This window comes from Tetrahymena thermophila (genome assembly GCF_000189635.1).
Source record: "Tetrahymena thermophila SB210 genomic scaffold scf_8254609, whole genome shotgun sequence".
Lineage (NCBI taxonomy): Eukaryota > Ciliophora > Oligohymenophorea > Hymenostomatida > Tetrahymenidae > Tetrahymena > Tetrahymena thermophila.
Window position 1 is genome coordinate 351,454 of NW_002476379.1, and position 15,608 is coordinate 367,061.

The window sequence follows — 15,608 nt, forward strand, 5'->3', positions numbered from 1 at the left end:
ATTATTTTTTTAATTAAATAATAAATATATATATATTACATCAAACACATACACATGTGATTAAATTAAATTATATTAGTTTAGTTTACAAAACTATTTAATATTAATATTTATAAAAGAAAAACTCTAAAAAATTAAATATTAGCATATAGGTGATTAATTAGCTTGTATTTTCATAAATTGTTAATAAAATATTGTTAAACCAATTCAGTTTAAATTCAAAATTAATTTTCTACTCCAGCTTTACTTCCTGAGTATTCTAAGGTTTTTTCTTCAAAATCCTCATTTAATTATATATAATATCTTTATGATGTTTTAGAATTTGCTTATCTTCCTCTATTAGATTAAATATAGTCATCATTATATTATTAGTTTCTATGTAAATTTGGTTAATTTTAATTCAAATAAATGTTCTCTTTTTCCAAATGACTAATATTTATTTATTTAGTCTGTTTGAATTTACTTCCTTGATTTTAACTTACCAATGATTATTAAGCATTTTGATTTTTACCTTCAAAGATATTTTTGTTTCTGATATTCTATGCTTATTACTAGAAATTTTTTTATAACTCTAAAGTATTTTATTAATTTTTATTAATTATTTATTTTGACTAAGTCCATTAGTTAATGTTTTATGCATATAATTCTTAATTATTTTGATCTAGTCTCTATAAAATTTGATGATCATCCCTTCTTTGCTATCTTTTAAGTGCATACTGATATTAGTGATTTGCATAGACTTTTTAATCTAAATCTATTTCTTAAGAAATAGTATTTTAGTTTAAATTTTCGTAAAATTAAACATTATTTTAATTTATTTCAACAGAAGATTTTAGTGGAGCTGCTTATGATTAAAGATTAAATGAATTGTTAAATTCTTTTGTTTTAAAGAGCATATTTTATGAAACTTATGTACCAAATTATTGGTTTTATTACATTTCTATATTTACTTCTGTAAAGGGCACAACATAATTTTTATGTAAATTGCTTTAATCACTGTATAATAATGGATTCTATTTTCGTGTACTACTTTGTCCATATTTTTAAAAGGCATTATTATTTAATTAAGATGAATTTAAATCTTCTCTAAACGAATTCTGAGTGTTATTTGCCAATTTCATGCTTTGTAAAAATTCTTGAGTTGTTTGCAAGTTAGTTAGCTCATTTATTGATTTCTTTAGGCTAGATTAAAATTAATTATTAACCTCCATGCTCATTGTTTATTAGGTGGCACATAAATTATTTAGGCAATTAGAAGAAAAGTTATTTATTGAAGAGCCAAGTTAATTTTATATACTTTGATTTAAAGAAATATTATTTTTATTGATAGTTTCTGAGAAATGCTTCATTTACATGTGAATTTATTTATTTTGTTGTAAATATTAATGCAATTTTAATTTATTCTAAGATTATATTTATACTTCTTTTATTACTTAAAGTTATTCTTCTCTCGAAAGCTTAACTTTACTAGCAGCAATAGAGTTTCTTCCTGTGTTTTATATAGATTATTTTTCAGATGAATGTGCTTAAATATAGTTAATTTATTTTCTTTAATTGTTTTCAAATGTATTATCCACAGTATTAGATCTATATTTTCTAGATATTTTTTAATTAGTTGGTATAAAATATCCAAAATCTTGTGTTTGATTGTTTGATAAAATTGACTTGTTTTACAGCTGTTCTGGTTATTATTGTGAAATATTATAATTCTCTTAATTTAAAGTTTATATTTAATCTTGTTGTTAGTATTGTTTTTATTAGTTTTAGTAATTAGAAGGAGGACGAGATTATTTGCTATTAACTGTTTAGGAGCTTTAATTCAAATGGGGTTCTCCCTATAAAATTAATAATTAACTAGTGTCTGATTACTTCTAAGGATGAATATTTTCTTTTTATTTATTCGATAATAGAAATTATTAATAATAAATTTGAGATTAAATTGGGTTCAAACAATTATCATTTGATGGAGGAGCTTATTTTTAAATTTTTTAACTTTGCTATTCTTAAATTTTACCATTATCAATATTATCTTTCAAAATAAAGATTTGATTGTTTATTTTAGAAGGGATTCCTTTAAGTTCGCTAATGTTGTAATTATTAATTTTAGATTCATTCAAAACTAAATTGTTTGTATTAAACCTCGATGTTTCTTAAGTACTTTTTCTTCTTTGAGATAAAGGTATTTTTTATGCCTGCTATTATTAGTTAATTTGTAACGAATTATTTCTTCCAGAGTTAAAACCTTTAAGAGCATTTCCCTTATTTAGATTCTCGTGCTTTTATATAGTAGTATCGTTTTAAATTTATGTTTCTAAAGCTATTTTCATTATATTTTTCTTTTTTTCCTCTAATTTTTTATCCAGTTCATCATAGAAGTTAAATTTTTTCTCAATACTTACTTTTCTTTGAGAAACCAAAGGTCTTTTTGAAGAAACAGGTCTTGATTGTATTTACTAAGAAATTAATTTACTTTCACCAAACTCTGTAGTTGCTATTGGCTTGTTTTAGTTAATTAATTATTTTTATGAGGAGGTATTTAAACCTTAATTTTCTACTTGCAAATTTTTTTTTGAAGAAAAATTATTTTTGTAATATTGATTAATAACTTGTTTATTGCTATCAATCTGACACTGTATATACTCTTTCATTTAATTGAATTATTCTTATGCTTTGATTTCATCATTAGCTTTAGGATCGAACTATATTTAATTTTAAGCATCAAATGAACTTGTCATAAATTTGTTATCAGAGATCTAACTATTGTAATTGAAGGCGTTGTTAGATTAATTATTATTAAATTAGTCTTTTGTGTTACTCATAACGTTAAATGTAATATGATTAGATTTCATTAATATTTAATTCATGCTATTTTACAAACTATTTACATTTATATCAATATCTTTCTATGGTGTTTTATGCAAACTTTAATTTGCTTCTATAACACTCAAATTTTATTATTAATTATAATTTAAATTATTTTAATTCCTTTAAATTGATGGAATTTTTTCTTTATAATTTAATTCTTCTTTTTTCTAATCTTATTCTTTCTCTTCAATAGTTGTAAAATTTTAAATATCTTCTTCTATTGTTACTTGATAATATTCTTTATTTTCTCTCTTATCAAATGATTCTTAAGTTAGAAATTGTGTTTTAATTGATAGCAATCCCTTACTTTGTTATTGTTCTACCGACTATTGGTATTGATCTGAAAGTAGATATGGATTTTTATTTAAACTGTTATTAGAATTGTAGGTATTTTAATTAACTTTTTGATAACTTTAGCTCTCAATATTATTTTAATGATATTATTCATTGTTTTAAATTTATTAATTTAAACTACCTTATGTTGATTATTCTTATTATCTTTTTTCATTTTAATAAATTTAGTTACTTTGCAATGAAAATTGATTGCAGCTATTATTATGCTTGGAATTACTGCTTTAAGATTATTTTTATAACTTACCTTCTTCGGCTAAGCAACTGGAAGATCTCACTTTTATTTTACTTGTTTTATTTTTTTTATTGACAGGTGGTCTTTCATTAAGTAGATTTCGGTATGATTCATCTATCAATTATTAGTCAATGCTAAGATCTAAATTAGATTCTTAATTTTATTTTTTTGTAAGGATATTACTAATTTTTTCTACACCTTAATTGTTAAAACTATTAATTTAACTGTAGTCCTACGATTTTTTAATATGGGCATTAATAAGAGTATCTATAGTTGCATCCTCTGCATTTTTCTAAGATACGATAAAATCATTATTTTAAGAAGATATTGTATGTTGGTAGTTAGTTGATTTGCTGCAAAAATGACTGTTATGATGTTAAAAATCTGATTAATCTTTATTACTTTAAATTTTCGAATACTTATACTGTTAATCAGATTCCTCTGTTTTCAGTTATTCATTATTTATTTGCTATGAATTATAATATTCATTTTATTATTGAGAAATAGTCTAATTCATAATTTAAGTTAATTAATATTTATCACAATTACTATTAATTGTTTAACAATCAGTGTTCTTAATTTAATCAGCGTTACAAGCTTAAATTGTAGTACCAGCTTAGGTTTCTAAAGCTTCTTAAGTTTGTTAATTCTGGCTATTAAGAGTGCATTTTACTTTTCTATTAAATGAGTTCTTACGAGATTAGATGCTTTCAAATGAATTATTTAATGTTTATCCAAATACTGAGTTAACTACAGATTTTTTGATAAGAGATCTTTACTATTTTAAGCCTTGTTTTTAATTTTGCCTATCAATACTTTCTGCTTCGTTTTTGCTATGAGTAGGGTTGTTTTGCCTCACCTTAAGGCCATCCTATTTACTTGTTTATAAAGATTGGACATTTTAATAGTTGTTCCTTTCTTATAACAAAACTTCTTATTTATCTAGCTCCTAAAAAGTGTATATTTAATCTTTTTGCTATTGATTCATAGATTTAGCAATACTCTATCTTTAATTTGGGTTGGTAGTTTAGGGCCTAGTTTTTTTTACAATGAAATTCCTATTTTATTAAATAAAATTTTTTCTGGAAGCGCTATCAACAGATGAAATAGCATCTCTTTTACTATTAACTAATCCCTCTATCATAGGTGTATAAATAGTTAGTCTTTAATTTTTGTTCGATTAACTTTGAGAGTTTAAAATTTTATTAAAACCATTGTTCATCTTTTATTATTTTTTGTTAAAGTAGCTAAACAAGTTTTTCATAATGCTCTTTTCACTATTTTTTGAGTTGATCTCCATGCATACCTATCCCGGAGTGTATGGATTTATATCTAGGTGTTCCATTCTCTTCGTTTTTGATATTCTAACTAACACAAATTGTAGCAATAAATTAATTATTTTTTGTAAAAGATTTATATTAAAAAATAAATTGATAAATTAATAACTCAACTTCTTTTTTAATATTTTTTTAAAAACTTGAATAAAGCAATCAATAATTCCGTTAAATACTGAACGTTATTATTATAAGTAGAATACTCAATTGATATGAGTAACAATTTAAAATAATTGACAATTATAAATAAGATATGCTAATTTATAATTATACCATCTTTAGACAAGCATAACCAACGAATATTCTAACTAAAAATATAATTATTACACTCTATATATTATAAATTGATTTAAATAAATAAATATTTTTTAGCTTAATATTAATTTATCATTTTTAATTGATTAGGTTATGTGCTATAATATCTTGTTATCTTTTAGATATTTTACTCTTGTTTTTTATGTCAATAATATTCTAACCCAAACCTTCATTTTAAGAAATTTAAAATATTGATAAATCAGGTTCAGAATATTATTAGCTGTCTATTTCCTTTAGCTTTAGTGTATCTTAAATAGTATCATTATGAATCTAAAATGACTATGATAAACTTTCTTATGGAGCAAACACACTTATTCTTGGCTAATCTTTTTCTTTTTAGGTTTTTAATTTTTTATGTTCCTTTTATAAATTGTTAAAATCTTGAAATAGCTTTTAATAGTCATAGGTAAGTTTTTCATGATCCTATCTTAACGTAATATATTTTTGCTCTAACTTCATGAACTATATTTAATTAGCTGAGTATTCATTTTTTATTTGTTAATTTTCTAAGATAATTTTATTCAACTCTCCTTTTATTTCTTTTAAAGTTCCCTCCAATTCCTAGAATTTATTTAAAAATATTTATTAGTGTATGTTAACATTTATAAGTTTTAGATTACTGTTTGCTTTTTTTCGCTTTATAAATTCTTTTTTTTTAGTTCTATAATTTCTTCTTTAAGTTTTTCATTCTCTTTTTTAAGTTGCATACTTTTATTTTCAGACAATTAAACTATTTTTATTTATTCGTTCGCTTTCTTCAAAAAATCTTTTTTATCCTCAATTTAAAGAATAACATCGTTTAAATATTTTAAATCTTCGTTCATTTCTTTGATTGCTGAATTGACACAATCTTCTTCTTTTCTATTTCTATCTATCTCTTCTTCAATTTGCTATTTTAGAGAATCATTGCTGTTTGATAATAGTAAAAAATTTAAAAAGCGGCTTTGTACTAATTGAAATTAAATACTGATTTTCATAGTTATTCACTTATGATGATAAAAACTGAACTCTATTAAACAGTAATTCAAGTTTAGGATTTAATTTATCTTGAGCAGATTAAAATGTGTCTTTCTTAAATATATCCTCTTCAGCAATCACTTTTATTTTTTCAGGTTAATTGCTGTATTAATATTCTTACTAGATGTTGATAAACTAACCTCCACCTATTTTTATTTGTTCTTGTTTATATCTCTGGTTTTAATTATTCAGCATTTTTAATTGCTTTTAATAATGATTTTTGTATCTAAGAAACTTAAAATCTAAATTTTAATATTATCAAAAATCAAATTATTTGATAATTAATTAAAAATTAACACTTTATATTCGTTGATTTATAAATCTAATTTTATTAAATTAAAAAAAAAATATTTAAGAATTCACAAAATTATAACTTTTAACAGGGATTTGATTAAACCTATTATAAAATTATTTTGAAATAAATCTGACTTTTGTTTAATTACAGATGTAGAATAATTATTTTGCAGCCGCTCCAAAATATCAAGAAGATAGCTCAAATTAATAAACAAATACAGAAGAGCAATAAATAGGAAAGAAAGCTGTATTTTATTACAAGATGGTAGCAAAAACTCTTGGCTAATATCTTTCAATTTATGATGGAAAAACTGAATATAAAATGGGAGTTGTTATGCACCAACCGGCTAAGCCAGATCATCAAGGAGGATTTTATGTATATGATTCTCTTGATTAAGCTATTTTTGCCGACGTTCCTTTGAAAAAAGATGGATTATATTTTGCACCAAGAACAGTAATTAAATGTGCTTGTTGGGGAGATAAAATAGAATACCCAAATGGAAAAATAGCATTTGAGTACCTTTGTCCTGTTTAAGATATGGGCATGCCGAAAGGTTACTTAGCAACAAAGGCTGCCATGAAAGAAGCTTATTAACTTTATTCAGAAAAATTAAAATTAAAATAAGGAGCTGGCCCTAAAAGTCTTAAAAAACCAACATGGAAAAACTGAAATTAATATTTTACTTATTATTTTTTAAAACTTTAATTTAATGTAATAAGTATTCTTTTGAGTTTATATATAATATATACATTTTTAGTTTTTAAATGAGGTATTATTAATAAAAGAAGGCTCTTCTTTTTAAATCACTAAAATTTTAAAAATGATTGACATTACTTGTGAAGTTTTTTAATAACAATTTTTTAAAATTTGCACTTTTCAAGAAATTCTTGATAGAAAATGTTGTAAAATTTGTATTTATAAATTAAAATTTACAAGCATAATTTTTCATAAAAAGTAAGTTAATTCCTTATAAATTATACTAGAGTTTAAATAACAAAATTAAAATTTTACATAAAATCTTTGAAATAAAAATTAAATATTTGGTTTATAAACAAAATACTTTCTTGAAAATGTTGAAAAATATCATTATGCTGTATTTATTAATAGGATTAAAAAATGATTATTATTAAAAGTGAAGTCTATTTGAAATACATTAACCAATTAATTAATGTATAAAATTTAACATTTCTTTTAACTTCAAAGAATAAAAAATTTTGAGTTAATCAATCAACAAGATTTATTAAAAATGTTTCTTTGAAATATATTTTTTAGAAAAAAAAATGAAAAAATATTTTACTTTCAAGAGAATTATTTTAATCACTTAGTTAAAATAGATATTCAAATGCTTTTTGTTTGCTAAAAATTAAAAAAATATCTTTTCTTCTTTCTGTTGCTATTTTATTTATTATTGCACGGTGTTGCTAATATTTAAGTGATTATTGTAATTCTAATATATGCTAATAATTTGAAAATTGATATTGTTTTATATCATATATATATTTATTCACTAAATAATGATCTTAATAATAATTGTTAATTATTATAACTATTTTTGTTTTATTATCATAAATATCAGTGTTTTTTATAATAAATTGAAATCAGCTACTTATTATTTTTAAAACTTTAGGAATGAGCTTAACTATCATATACAGAAAATTGTAAGAACTTAAAGAAAAGGAAAAGAAGATTTAGGATTTTTACGACCCTGTCAAAGTTCATAAATTTTAGCACCCTCATATTTAAGATTTGCGTGATGATTATTAAGAAGATATTTAAAATTATGGTAAATCATTAAGAAAGAAAAATAAAATCATTTAAAATCTAAAATAAAAAATATTTCTTTTGTTTTACATAAAATTGAGTAAAGAAAAATATTTTGATAATAGGATTTTCTCGTTTTGCTTTCAAAGAAGAAAATGAAGCTTCACTAGATGAGAAGGATGCAATAAAGTAAAGCTCTACTCATTAGCATAATAGAGTTGTCTCACCAAAAGGAAATATTTCATAATATAACTCAAATATTAAACCATAGAGCGCTTAAATCAGGCCAACAACAGCAAAAAAACCTAATAGCGAAGGGGGAGTTAGTTTTTAAAATTAGTTAATTAGTCCTAAATCAGTAACGAGTTCAATAAGACCTACAACTGCTAATAAATTTGCTCCTGATGCAACTGTACAATCAGAATTTCAAATGACAAAAACACTTTAATCACAATATTTAAATTCAATGAGGCCTTAAACCGCAGCTTTGTAATCAAATTTAAATAGTGGTTAAGCAATAAGAAATATATAGTCAGCTAATTAATATAAAGGATATGATACTATAAACGATAGAGTATTTATTTAAGAGTAAGAAGAATACTAGACATAAGAAGGATAATAAGAAAATTAAGATTAAAATAATCAAGGCTAAGAGGTAGGCAAGAAGATAAAGCATTGGAAATTCACAAAAAAATATGACACAAGTATTTTATTTTTTAAAATTTTACTTCTTTTTAGCTAATAAAATAATTAAATTTGCATCATTGATTTAAGTTAGTCTAAATAAATCAGTTATATTTCTACAAGATTTGCTTTTTTAAAGAATTTTAATGATTATTTTATGTTAGCGCTTAATAGCTCTAAATTATGTTTTTTAAGCAAATATTTATTGTAAATGCTATTTAATTCGATATTTATATTTATATTCAAAGATGGAAAGTAAGCTGTTAGAAACTAATCTGCTTTAAGAAAAATTGTCATGGAAGGATAAGATGGTTAAGAAGAAATGATTGATGATGAAGAGATATAGTAAGTTTAAGAGAAAGCTATGGAAAACAGATTAAACGGATAAAAAATATTTATCACTAAAGATGGACACGTTTTAGAAAATAGAGAAAATCATGAACTAAACATTTTAAGAAAGTACTCTCCATCAGAAAGGGAAAAAATTAATTTTCTTGATTCGTTTCAGTCTTAAAAAAAATTTTTAAGCTAAGGAGAAATACAATTTAAGAAAATATATTCACACCAGGTCGCAGAAAAAAAATAAGACAGTTAGTAAGATAAAAAGTAGTCAACTAATGAAAACCTTAATACTGACCCATCTTAGAAAGGGGTATCTTCATCAATAAGGATAAATACAAATTAATCAGGATAAAAGAAAAGAAATGACAGACCTTAAACCGCTGTAGCTTTTTCAAATACTGGCACAGAAAATTCATAAAAAAACAAAAACAGCTCTCAAAATAAAACAGGCATTTAATTTAAAAAAAGGATTTTTTCTTCTAGACCCTATTCAGCATCGAACGAATAAATAAAATTGTTTTTAGAAGAAGACTAAAAACTTTTTAACATAAAAAAAATAAAATCAGCAGTATTAGATAAAAATGGTCCATCTAAATTCTTTACTGGGAATGAATACTCTTCTTTAGAATAAACTGAATGGAATTTCCCAAATTTATGTAAGTTATTCAAATAAAATGTTTGAATTAAATAAATTCATTTTATTTAAATCAGTTCTAAATTTGTTTTAATTGCTTATTATTTTAAATTAGAAAAAGATTTTTCATTTAAGGTTGAAGTAATTGACATGAAAACCATGAATTTTGTGAAATTTGATAATGTAAAGATAATAAACAGCTAGCTTGTTCATACTACTTATAAAGAGGTACAGCTTTTTTATTTCATGCTAAATATATCCTTAACAGTTCTTTTAATTTTAGAACAAATAAAACCAACAAAATTTAAAATTCTATATTTGTTACTTTTAAAATTGTAACAAAAATTCAAATTTATTTGAGTGGTAAATATTTTTTTACCTTTATCGTTCATATTACTTCTTAAGAGGTACAGCTTTTTTATTTCATGCTAAATATATCCTTAACAGTTCTTTTAATTTTTAGAACAAATAAAACCAACAAAATTTAAAATTCTAATTTGTTACTTTTAAAATTGTAACAAAAATTTCAAATTAATTTAGTGGTAAATATGTTTTTACTTTTATCTAAACAATCAGTCAATAAATTTATTTCAACACCATATTTTTAATTTTATCTTATGGTTAATTAATTTAATGAAATTCAACGCTTCATTTTTAATAAAAATTCCAACTTTATGAAAGAAATATAATTACTTTTCCTTTACTAGCTAGTAATTGATTGACTTTTTATTATAAGTTTGAATGGCATAAGTAAATTTACAGCAATTTTATTTTATGGTTTTTAATATAGGAACAAGTTCAAATTAACTTTGAAAAAATATTCACTCTCTTAGGAAAGTAGCATCAGCCGACTCATGCCATGACTTCACCTTAATCTTTTTTTCATGTTTTGGTAATAGTTTTATTTTAAATGAAATTTATTTAGAGTAAAAAATTTTTAAAAATTAGATTTATCAAAAACTTTCATCTGATGAAGAAACTATTTTATTTGAGAAGTTTATCTTCAAAGGAACAATTTAGTAATCTCTAGATTTTGGAAGTTAGAATATTCTTTTCCTTTACTATATCAGGTATCTGCTATGTTTTGATCCTACAGATATAGAATTTAAATCAATATATAACAATTCACTTTATATCCTTGAAAGTAATTATTTATTAAACTATTTTGTTTGCTAGTTTTTTTAAAAATTTTGCAGCCTTTTAGAGTAAAAATTTGACAATTTTTTTTTTAATTTCACATTAATAAATAAATAACTGGCCCAATTTAAATAAGAGTAGCCAACTTAATAAGATTAAATTTATTAACAATCATTTTTTATAAAAACTAGAAAAAAGAACAATACCATAACCTTTATACAAATACCTGTCATTACTGTAATTAATGTTAACTTTATTTCATATTCATTTCTTGCTAAATTTTTGTTTATATTTTTGATAATTTAATTTGCAATCATTCGTTAATTACACGAATTATAAAATTTATTCTATGATCAGTATTATTGAAAATTATTGATTGCAATCGATTTAATGTAATAGAAAAATAAGATATATCTATATTAATACATTATCTTTTTAAATTATTATTCAAGCTAAATGAAGGCAATTTATGTTGAGGATCTAAATTAAAAAACTTACTAATTTCATATATTCCCATAACTACAGAGCTAGCTCTTAGTTGAAGAATCTTCAATGAATGTCCTATATCAACATAATAAAAGTCCCGTTAAAGAGTGGGAGTCAACTGATTTAAAGCATAGTTCGTATAATTACCATAGTAGTGCATTTAATGGTTAAATGAATGAAAATGAAAATATGGGTAATTATTAAACAAAAAGGCCTACAACAGCAATTCCTTATCAAAATTAAAATAATTAAAATTATTAGTGGAATAGTGCGTAAATAGATAACAACATTTAGTATTCTAATACGCACTATAATACACATCATTCCTAATTATAAAGCCCATAACAAAAGTAACAATAATAAAAGTAGCTGCCTTTCTTCAACTAGCAAATTTAATACTCATCATCTCAATCTCAATTGAATACTTAATAAATCATTTCAAAGTATTAGCATAATTAACTACCCCATCATTCTCTACCAAATTCTAATTTGTTACAAAACAACTTCATAAATTAATAGCTGCAAAAGCCTAGTCTACCTTTAGACTACATTAAAAATGGACAGCAAAAGCAAGGATTGAGGCCTAAAACAGCTGTATCTAAAGGAATACGCAGTCCATCTGCTTCTTCGTTATCTGGTTTAAACTCTGGAAACTTAACTGAAGGTTAAAAACGCCATCAATTACATAATTAAATGCTTTAACTTTCTGAGCATCTCAGAAACGATGGAAAAAAATATGAAAAGAATGTCAAAGGTTTTTCATCTCCAATGTTTATAAAAGGCTAATAGGTCAAACCATCTTTTAACAAAGATACTGGGATATATTTCGTAAACCAGCATTGAATTTGAGTATTGTTGAAGTAAACAAAGAGCTATCTTTCGTTTTCCAAGACACGCATATATACATGCATACATTTATACATTACATAAAAGCATATATATTTAAAGGAATTTATTTAAATTCTAAATATAATATTACATTTTGCTTGAACAAATAAATATATTTATTGTATATTAATTCTAAGTTAAAGTAACCAGCTAAAATTTGATTTTGATAACAAACCATTTTATGTATAAGTAATCTAATAGATATTCTATCAAATTCATATATTTTTATGTGTTAGCATTATTTTATAATTATTTAGGCCTTATAAAATAATTATTTCTATGACGTTTCACAAAATGCGTGTGCTTTTTTTAAAAAGTAATTATATAAAAAAAGATAAGATTTATAAAAATTTTTGTTTTTTAATGTAAATGTGCAAGTTGATTTAGTTGTAATTTTAAATGATAAATGTAACATAAAATTTATAATATTTGTTTAAATTTTTCAAAATAATTATTAAAGCAATAATTATCTTATAGACAAATATAAATTTGGAATGTTCTTAACTTTTTTTTCAAATGCTTTTTTCTATGAAATAGATTCTTTAAAATTCCATACAGAAAGGAAATTTCTTCTAAAAAATTTTAATGGATGACTTAATTAAGTTTTCATAAGTTTATTTTAGTTAGCTTTTTATTATATTTGTATAAAGGTAAAAAAATAAAATGAACAATGAGAATGTTATGTAGCCGTGGTATTGAAGTTTATAAATATTGATAATAAATCACTTTAATACTAAATATCTAAATAAATATCAGCTAATTTCTAAGAGGATTTAATAATGTAGAGTTAATTATAAAAGAATTTAAGAAAATCAAATTTCTTTTTGATTCTAATACATTTAGTGCTTTTATTATAAAAAAAGAGAATCAGATATAACTAACTATTTATTTATATTTATATATATGAATTTATATTAAAATAAACATAAAAAGTGCTGAATATGTCTTTTTATTGATTTATTAATTTTAATTAATTTAATTTTTAGCAATATGCAGGTTATATAAGACAAATTAAATATATGTTTTTTAGTTATAAAGTTATAGGCTAATTAAATAGAGTATGTTATAGTTTGAGATGAATAGGTAGTTATTTAGTTAGTTATTAGTTTAATATACAGATATTTGAATGAAGAATTTTTTAAATATATATGTTTGTTTCATTAGTGAGTGAGTGAGAGAATGAGAGAGAGTGAGTGAGTGAGTTCTTATTTATTACTTGTATTTACTTTAAGCAATTTTGTAATGTCATTGGAATTTATTATTATTATGAGCTTTTGTAAATAATGTATAGAAAGGCTGCGTTTTCCTTTAAATGGCATATATATTAGTTAGATAAAGAGTATTTTAAAGCCATTGAGGTTAAAGGCGGTCTTCTTTCAATTAATTTAGAAGCGCAGAGTAAAGTATTAAATATTTGACTCTTTTAAAAATCAATCAGTTATTCATACCAACTTGATTCAGTTGCAAATAACACTGTCAGTTTATGAGCTGTTATTAGAGTTGAGTTCATGTTAGTGTATTTCTTCTATGTTTTCACATTCTGAGTCCTCATTTTCTTCCTCTAATTCAAATTTGTAAGCCAAATTCAAAAGATCGTTTATATTGTCTTCAGAGAAAGAAATAGGGAGGAATATTGAGGTTAATCCATTACCCAAAGGTAGTTAGATAGAGTTAGACCTTTCTTTATTCAAAACAGGAGAGTTGAAAGGAGAAGCATCTTCAATGGAGGAGTGATTGTAAGACATTTTGGAATACGTATTTGTTTTTTTTTTACTAAATATTGTTTTTATTTTAGAAGGTATTAGTTAACGCTTATATTTTTTGTTTTGTTATTTTTTAATTTATTTAATCATTATAAAAAATTGTATAGGGCACTGTTCAATTTGTAATGATAATTTTTTGCTTGTATATCGATTTCTCTTCTTAGATCAATGTTAAAATGAGCGGAAGTAATTAAATAAGAAACCTAATTGATTCTATTTAGGCACACATAAATTAAAAATTTGCTTTTTTGATCTGAAGATTATTGAAAATTCAAAACAACAATAATATAATAGAAGGAGAAGCATTGAACGGGAAATTTAAGACTTTCTTAATTAATAATAAATTTATTTAGTTATTTACCTTACCTCTTGACTTATCTTTCTTTATATATTGCCCTTAATTATACTAATAATAATAATTAGTTTTTTTCATCTTTCTAAATTTTTGTCTGTCTAACTATTCTTCTTAAAATTATTTGCGGAGTTATAGGTCTTCGGTATTTTTGAATATCAATAAATTGAGTTTTAGTTGATTTTTTTTAGAAACTAATTTGTGGACTTCCTTGCTTTACAGTTTTAGAGCATAATAAAAAGTAAATTGAATATATAATAATAATTGCATACTGTATTAATATTATTCTAAAAGTTTAATCCTACCTCTTCAGGTTTCTTTTTACAAAAATTTATAATAATTACTAATAATCCGATTATATATTAATCGCATACCTCTTCAAAAAAGGATTTTTATACAAATACTGTTTATATTGTTCAGCTTAAGACCATATATTTCTTTAAATGCAAAGATTTTTTCTAGAAAATAAGAGTATTCTTAAGTTATTCTCCAAATTTTCTAAAAAATTATATATCTATTTTAGATAAGTTAAAATTATCAAAAACTATGTTTTGTTACAAATTTTATATCTAAGTCATATGTAAGGACAAGACTATGGAATGAAAAGAGATAAATTATTATAATTTGGAACCACGAAAATGAAAGTATAAAAATTCAAATATCAAAGAAAAAATTAAAAAAATTCGTGTATAATTTCATGTCAATTCACTCAAATCGAAAGCATATATTACATCAAATGCTTTCAAAACCACTATAAAAATATTATCACTTTGATACACATTTAAATTTTTCAAATCTATATCCATCCATTCATTCGTCAATCTGTCGATCTATTATTTTAGATAAAAATTCAGAATTAAATCAAAAATGTTATAATAGATTCTAAATTTCTTTCAAAATATATTTTCAAACAGTACAAAGAGGATTAATATTATAACAAATGATTATTATTATTGAGTTGAACAATTTTCTTACAATTGATCTTATCAAATAAAAATTGAAAATTATAATAAAATTCTCAAACAATATTTTTTGTAATCATGATTTGAAGAATTTGAGATATGGATGAATTCATTAGATTATAAAATCAGCAAAGAGCCATTTAAAAAGAAACAATCATTAAAAAGAAAATAGACTTGATTGAAATTA

The 15,608-nt window shown here is 22.7% G+C and overlaps 5 protein-coding genes across 5 annotated transcripts; 3 read left to right on the top strand and 2 right to left on the bottom strand. All coding sequences in view use genetic code 6, as the record gives it.

Moving 5' to 3' along the window:
• Positions 1-218: 218 nt before the first annotated feature.
• TTHERM_00442670 (endo-1,4-beta-xylanase xylA, putative) lies at positions 219-4,856 on the bottom strand (the record flags this gene model as incomplete). The annotated part of the gene is made up of 1 exon (XM_001033180.2): positions 219-4,856. The coding sequence occupies exon 1, from the start codon at positions 4,794-4,796 to the stop codon at positions 219-221; it is 4,578 nt and encodes a 1,525-aa protein (XP_001033180.1). The 5' UTR covers positions 4,797-4,856.
• Positions 4,857-5,172: 316 nt separating this feature from the next.
• On the bottom strand, positions 5,173-6,312 carry TTHERM_00442680 (hypothetical protein; the record flags this gene model as incomplete). The annotated part of the gene is made up of 3 exons (XM_001033181.1): positions 5,173-5,661; positions 5,721-6,009; positions 6,068-6,312. 3 exons carry the CDS (start codon positions 6,310-6,312, stop codon positions 5,173-5,175), a joined length of 1,023 nt encoding a protein of 340 aa, XP_001033181.1.
• A 250-nt stretch (positions 6,313-6,562) lies between these two features.
• Positions 6,563-7,081, top strand: TTHERM_00442690 (hypothetical protein; the record flags this gene model as incomplete). Its single annotated transcript, XM_001033182.1, has 1 exon — positions 6,563-7,081. One exon carries the CDS (start codon positions 6,563-6,565, stop codon positions 7,079-7,081), a length of 519 nt encoding a protein of 172 aa, XP_001033182.1.
• A 960-nt stretch (positions 7,082-8,041) lies between these two features.
• On the top strand, positions 8,042-12,299 carry TTHERM_00442700 (hypothetical protein; the record flags this gene model as incomplete). Its single annotated transcript, XM_001033183.2, has 8 exons — positions 8,042-8,195; positions 8,299-8,877; positions 9,106-9,855; positions 9,949-10,061; positions 10,624-10,725; positions 10,782-10,977; positions 11,162-11,207; positions 11,423-12,299. The coding sequence occupies 8 exons, from the start codon at positions 8,042-8,044 to the stop codon at positions 12,297-12,299; spliced, it is 2,817 nt and encodes a 938-aa protein (XP_001033183.2).
• A 1,287-nt stretch (positions 12,300-13,586) lies between these two features.
• Positions 13,587-14,078, top strand: TTHERM_000442739 (hypothetical protein; the record flags this gene model as incomplete). The annotated part of the gene is made up of 1 exon (XM_012798011.1): positions 13,587-14,078. One exon carries the CDS (start codon positions 13,587-13,589, stop codon positions 14,076-14,078), a length of 492 nt encoding a protein of 163 aa, XP_012653465.1.
• Between the last annotated feature and the right edge of the window lie 1,530 nt (positions 14,079-15,608).